General features: G+C 35.0%; 1 protein-coding gene across 1 annotated transcript in view; it reads right to left on the bottom strand.

The window, feature by feature from the left end:
• LOC106085197 (uncharacterized) overlaps window positions 1-7260 on the bottom strand; it is an 84644-nt gene that overhangs the window by 50646 nt on the left and 26738 nt on the right. Inside the window, exon 2 of the mRNA XM_013249308.2 lies at window positions 2081-2254. Coding sequence (XP_013104762.1) covers window positions 2081-2196 — 116 coding nt within the window. The 5' untranslated portion in view covers window positions 2197-2254. The remainder of the gene's footprint in view (window positions 1-2080; window positions 2255-7260) is intronic.

The raw sequence follows: 7260 nt of genomic DNA, 5'->3' as shown, positions 1-7260 counted from the left end.
TCCTTTCAAAGAAATTCCTCTCCTTTTTAAATAATTTCCTACAACAAAATTTTGCAATATAGCATTTCCTTTCCAATCTGACATAATTTAATAAATACGTACATGTGTACGAACGAATATATGCTTGTCATTTGTTAAACAATTTGAAATTACTTTAAATTGCCCAAACCATGTGTACTCTACGAATCAAGACAAAGACTTTATGAAAAATTATTTCATATTCGCTTTTTGGTCTGCACATTCAAATATTTTCCCTTACGTTATGCGTTAAAGACACACAGAAAGAGGGCGAGGGGGACAATTTCAATGATGCTGGCTGTACAAAGATTCACATATTTTTAGTAGACTATTAGCATGGAAATTGTCACAAAACATTTTTGTATGATTACTCGGCTACCTCTAGCGTAATTTACCTAAACAAATGACGCTGACATCTTATCGCCACGAGAGATGACAGTATCTTGAGCAAAAGTGTTGCCATGGAAACATTTGCCATTTGGAAAAATATGTTCATTTATTAAAGGTGATTTTTTATAAATCGAATTGTCGATTTTGGACTTCAAGATCAGCGAGAGCTACCAATTCATTCGGAAAATTCATAGTTTGGTGCGGCTTATAAGCTGGTGGCATCATTGGACCGTACTTCTTTAAAGATGATGCGAATCGTAACGTAACTGTGAATGGTGAGCGCTACTGGGAGATGATACCCAACTTTTTTTGCCCAAAATGCAAGAGTTTGACTTGCATGAAGTGTGGTTTCAACAAGACGGTGCCACATGCCACTCAGTGTAACAATGGACCTATTGAGAGGCGACCTGCCAATTGGCCTCCTAGATCGTGCGATTTAACGCCCTTAGACTATTTTTTGTAGGGCTATCTTAAAACTCATGTCTATACGGTGTGTCGCATAACGATGTCGCTCACAAATGTCGCCAGAAATAGGAGGGATAACCACGGCTGAATATTTTTTCTGATGTTCTCGCTAAGATTCGAACACAGGTGTTCAAAATCATTGGTAAACATGCAAACCTCTGGGCTATGGTAAAATTTTTACTTATTATTAATTATTTTAATTTATTTTTTTAAATAAAATTTTTTGAAATTATAGAAACTTAATTATTATATTAATTAATTTAATTTAATTTTTAATGTATATCTTATTTTGTTTTATTTTATTTCATTTCATTTCGTTTCATTTCATTTATTTTCATTTCATTTTTTTTATTTTATTATTTTATTTTTTTATATTTCATTTCATTTCATTCATGTTATTTTATTTTATTGTGCTTTATTTTATTTTTTATTTTATTTTATTTTATTTTTTTATTTTATTTTATTTTAATTAATTTTATTTTACTTTACTTTATTTTATTTGATTTTATTGTATTTTATTTTATTTTATTTTATTTTATTTTATTTTATTTTAGTTTATTTTATTTTATTTTATTTTATTTTATTTTATTTTATTTTATTTTATTTTATTTTATATTATATTATATTATATTATTTTATTTTATTTTATTTTATTTTATTTTATTTTATTTTATTTTATTTTATTTTATTTTATTTTATTTTATTTTATTTTATTTCATTTTATTTTATTTTATTTTATTTTATTTTATTTTATTTTATTTTATTTTATTTTATTTTATTTTGTTTTATTTTATTTTAATATATTTTATTTTTTTTTATTTTATTTTGGTCAGCCCATCCCAAAATATTTTTAACCAACCATTCATTAGAGTTTTTTTTATAGCATGGCAACACTGTTCTTAAACAATCATTATTAAGTGCAGCGTATTATGGTTGCGAGCACCCCAGCATTGTGGCAATTTTTCATTTCTCAACAAATCAAGTGTAAATTATTTAAAATGTTTTCACAAGCACCCGCACATGCAAACACACACTTACATACATTTGTGTGTGAGTTATGTCAAAGTGTCTTAAAATATTGTTAATGGAAATTTTGGGTTAGATAGTCACAGGGAACCTAGGAAATTGCCCACATAAATTCGCAGCAGCAATAAATTTTGGCATTGGGGCTGGGTGCTGGCTGTGATCAATGTTCTGTACTACTTACTTCTCATCTGGTGGTGGTGGCATATCAATAGCTGAGGGTGTTCCTGGTGGTGTCTTCTCGTTTTCCATCATGGCTAAAGGGGCATCTGGCAATGGACTCACTGAATTTGTATCCATTCGAAGGCACCCAATTTTGGCGCTAATTTAACAGAGTTTTGGAATTTTTGCAAATTTTCTGCAAAGAAAAAAACATGAGGAAAAAAATATAAATGAGATGGTAAATTTGTTTGTCTATGGTAATGTCTTGCCGAGATTGTTGAACTATGAGCCCCATTTCTCATTCCTCTTAGTTGGCATCACCGCAGCCACCCATTATGGACCTATCCATTCATCTGTTTTATGTAATTTTAAAGACACAAGACACACACATAGACACTTATGCGAGTACTCGCACAAGACCCTCACTCACTTACACCCTCAAGTGTTCGCACAAAAACTCCAGCCTTTGCAAACGGCTTCATATTTAAATTCTATTGCAAAAACCATTGAAGGGAGAGAGAGTAAGAGAGAAAGAGTAAAGGGGCCCTGGCAAACACCACTATTCTACTCTAAAGGAAAACGACAAATCTCCCCGCCAAATGGGAGACTAAATGAACACATATTTGCTGTAATTTAATTCATAAATTCAAACTGTCTATAACAGCAGCAGCAAAAGCAACCATTTATGTTTATGGGGAAGCACAGTGGGGAAAATTTTAAGTTTTTTTCTAAATTAAATTTCCTATTACAAGGCAAAATTTTAATTAAAAAATTTAGAATATGAATTATATATTTTTTATTTTTATTTATATTTACACTAGCGGAACCGGACCCGCTCCGCTGCGCCTTCTTTAACACTCTAATATCCTTATAGGGTGGGGACACTTCGCCCAGAATGTATATATCGAATTCGTGCCATTGTAGCCTATGACGCTGAACGCGTTCGAAGCCTAGCGAGAACATCGGACAAAGCGGTGTCGCACTGCAGAACGCCATTCGGACTAGTATATAAAAAAAGGTTTTTATCATTGAGTTTAAACTTGAATCTGGCAACAATCATTGGTGTGTGAGAAGTTTGCCCATGCTGGGTTCCTGGTGTTTTTAAAAATTAGGGTAATGAGAAGTGCTTTTTAGGGGAGGGGTGACACCTCAGACATTTCGACTCAAAAGTGGATATAAAATTCGTGCTGTACTTCCAAATCCCTTTAATTTGAGCGCCATATTGCCATGGTCGATAAATATGAAATATATAATCAATATAATCATTATTTTATTTTAATTTCATTTAAAACATTTTATATATATTTTTAATTTTCTATAATATTTTATTCGTTTCTTTTGGCCATTATATTATTTTCAAAGTATAACGCCATTGCCCACTGTTTCCTTTTATGCTCATTCCTTTACCCCCATACACACCCCCCCCACAAACATGGTAGTTATGTATTCTATACATAAATTCATACATCTTTCATCTGATGCGCTCTATAGAACTGCGGTCTAAGATTTTCATTCCGCACATCTGTGACGAGCCTATGTCGTTGGAACAAACTTTGCACAGACAGACAAACCGGCAACTGCAATCAAACCTTTTGAAATTACTGACATGCTCGGTAAAAGGAAATGGAGGTCTTTTGGAAGCAATTTTTCCACTTTACCACAGTATTAGTGTTAAGTACTTTGTGACAGATAAAACATTTAAAGTTCGGGAAGGGAGATTTTCATTTAACCTTTAATAGGTTGCCAGAAGAACAAGAATAAGGACTAAGAAGCTTTTCACACAAAATATCAATCGTTTGTTGATGTAATGGGAGGAGAGTTTTTTTAAATGATAAAATGGATAATAGGGGAGTGTAGTCGGGAGGTATTTTGGGGTGGGGCTGCTCCCCAACACATGGTTCTTCAATTTATTCTCAAATTCGTACTTTTTTCTCTCAATCACCTTTTGTTTGAGCTCTATATTGTCGTCATTGGTCCATATATACATTTGGGTGGCACCCGACCTCAACAATGAAAACCATGTTTTGTTGTTGGTAACTGCAAAAATTTCGAACGAATCACATTACCAATCTTCGAGATTTGGTGTTTTGAAAATTAGGATAATGAGAAGTGCTTTTTATGAACGGGATGGCACCTCAGACATTTCCAATCAAAATTCAAATCGTGCTCCACTCTTAAATTCCATTAATTTCAGCCCCATATTGCCGTGGTCGGTTAACATGAACCGATTGGAGGGTATTTTGGGCTGGGACTGCCACCGGCACTTTGCCCTGAAAACTGATATCAAATTCGTTCGTTACTCCCAAACACCGTTGACTTGAGCTCCATATTGCCATTGTCGGAAATGCAGTTCAGGTTTGGGAGGTGCTTTAGAGCGTACCCCCAATCACTTGGCTCCAAAATTGGATATCAAATTCTTTTTTTACACTCAAAATCGTTTCATTTGAGTCCCATTTTGCCATAATGGGTCTATTAACCTATTTGACGTATATTTAGGAAGAAAACCGCCACCTAGACTTTAGCGCAAATTTTATTGTTATATTTGTAATCTACTTCAAAATACCTTTCATTTGAGTCCCATATAGCCATGGTCGGCTAATGTGCCCATTTGGGGGTATTTGGGGATGGGGCGACCTCCCATTACTTGGAGCTATTTTTGTATTCCAATTTTTGTAATCTACTGCCAAATGCTTTTCATTTGAGTCCCATATTGACATGAACGTCGTGTATATCTGTTTAGAGGAGTTTTAAGGTTTGAACGGCCTGCTTGATACTGGGCCCAAATTTTAATGCGATATTCGTTATCCAATCTCCAATTCCTTTCATTTGATACCCATATTGTGCCTATCGCTCAACTTTTGGTTTTAGATGGTATTTTTGGGGTAAGGAGGAGGGTCCGCCCACGTCCGATATAAAACATATTGTATAGCCTATGTTTCCTTCCGGACAAACCTACACCATCTGTGAAAATTTTAAGAAAATCGGTTCAGCCGTTTTTGATTCTACGGAACAAACCGATTCCTATATAGTCATGATTGGTTCATTCCCCATTTTGGGCATTTTTTGGGCAAACATATTGACATGAACGTTCAATATGTTTGTTTGGGGGAGTTTTGGGGTTGGGCGGCCCGATAGGTACTTAGAATCAACTCCCTAATACCTCTCATTTGACCCCCTATACTTCGACCTGATTTTGTATTCCAGATTCTTAATCTACTCCCGAATACCTCTCATTTGAACCCCATATTGACATGAACGTTCAATACGTTTGTTTGGGGGAGTTTTGGGGTTGGGGCGGCCCGATGGGTACTTAGAATCAAATTTTAATACCATATTCGCATTCAACTCTCCAATAACTGTCATTTGATGCCCATATTGCCCTAATCGGTCCACTTTCGATTTTGGATAGTATTTTGAGCACAAGGGGGAGGGTCCGACCCCCTTCCGATATCAAAAAATTATATAGACAATGTTTCCTTCCAGATCAACCAATAAAATTTGTGAAAATTTCAAAGTAACCGGTTCAGCCGTTTTGTATAGGGAATGTGGGGAAGATGATGAGACGTTGGAGCATTTCCTATTGCCCGGCTTTTGCGGCTAAAATACACCGGCACTTAGGTGGAATGGTATAAAAAAAAATTATGGAGTCGAACTAGCCACGTCCGTTCGACCGTCTGTCGAAATCACGATGGCGGTCGAACGAATAAAGCTAGACGCTTGAAATTTTGGCATATATACTTGGGAATTGCAAATGGGCCACACCGGTTCAGATTTGGATATAGCTCCCATATAATCCAATCTCCCGATTTGACTTCCTGATTAATCGGGAGATTAAAAATTATTAAATAATCGATAACACTTTTTTATTAAAATAAAACTTCGATACAATTTTCTGTGGAACCCAAAATCAAATATTAATATATCGAACTTTGATCATCGAAAATGTTATCGAAATTTCATGTTTTTATAGAAAAATTTAATTTTATAGAAAAATGTGTTGTGTTTTTTTGATCTAATTAGGTTACCTTTGAAATTTTCTTCTGCCTTCCAAGGCAAGACCCTCACATATCATTATTATATAAAATAAAATACTGCAATTATTTGTTTGCCATTTTTTTTTTTTGCATTTGAAAAATCTCCGCAGTTGTTTGCAACGTAATCACCTCCTATGCATTTGTCCATAACGGCAATTATCCCAACACATTTATTGGCCAACTTGTTACTTGCAATCTAGAAGGACATGTGGGGTAGGACATATTTTATTGTCTATTCCTTTGCGGTCGTTCCAAATTTATGGAAAAGGATATGCGCGTATGTTTTTGTAATTACTTTTCATAGTTTATGTATGAGTATGCCCTGGCGGTGGCATTAGCGGGGACACGCCTCTTCAGAACTGCAATTAAATCGTAAAATTCAATCTTTTAAAGGACAACATTTAGCAGCAGACATACACACAGAGTGGCATATACACACTTACCTCTATAACAATGTAAATATGCTCGAAATGGAATATGGAAGATACACACAAAGAAAAGTGAATTCACATATTTGCAGTTTAAATTGAAAACTCACTCCAATGGCAATCGACGATTGTTTAGGGTTGCAGTTAGGCTACCGTAGCGCAGAAGCTAGCATGTCCACCTACGACGCTGAAAGCCTGGGTTCGAATCCTGGCGAGACCATAAAAAAATTTCAGCGGTGGTCGCACTGCGGCACGCCATTCGGACTTGTCTATAAAAAGGAGGCCCCTTTTTCTTGAGCTTAAACTTGAATCGGACTGCACTCATTGATATGTGAGAAATTTGCGCCTATTCCAAAGTGGAATATTTCTGTGTAACATTGTTTCGTATTATCTCTTGTTGCTCTCTTAACCTTTTTCTCAGTGTACTCACCATATTGGTGTATGAAAACAAATTGTCTTTGTAATTAAACTTTGTATTCATAGAAAATTTCTGATCACAAAAGTGAAAAAAAAACATAAAATTGACAACTGACACGCAAAAGAAGTAAAAGATGCAGTGCCAGCGTAAAATGAAAAAAAAGAGGGCAAATCGCGTAACCAATCTTATGTCAACCATCCATCCATGACATGTAGTTCGTGAAGTGCCAACCGCATATTGCCGCTTCGAACATATTGGTGGCCTGCATATACTCGCCTATGTACATAGATGTACGATGTAACCAAGTATTCGTATGTCAAAG

This window comes from Stomoxys calcitrans, chromosome 5, assembly GCF_963082655.1.
Source record: "Stomoxys calcitrans chromosome 5, idStoCalc2.1, whole genome shotgun sequence".
In the NCBI taxonomy this organism is placed as follows: Eukaryota; Metazoa; Arthropoda; class Insecta; order Diptera; family Muscidae; genus Stomoxys; species Stomoxys calcitrans.
This window is presented reverse-complemented; position numbering and strand designations above follow the sequence as displayed.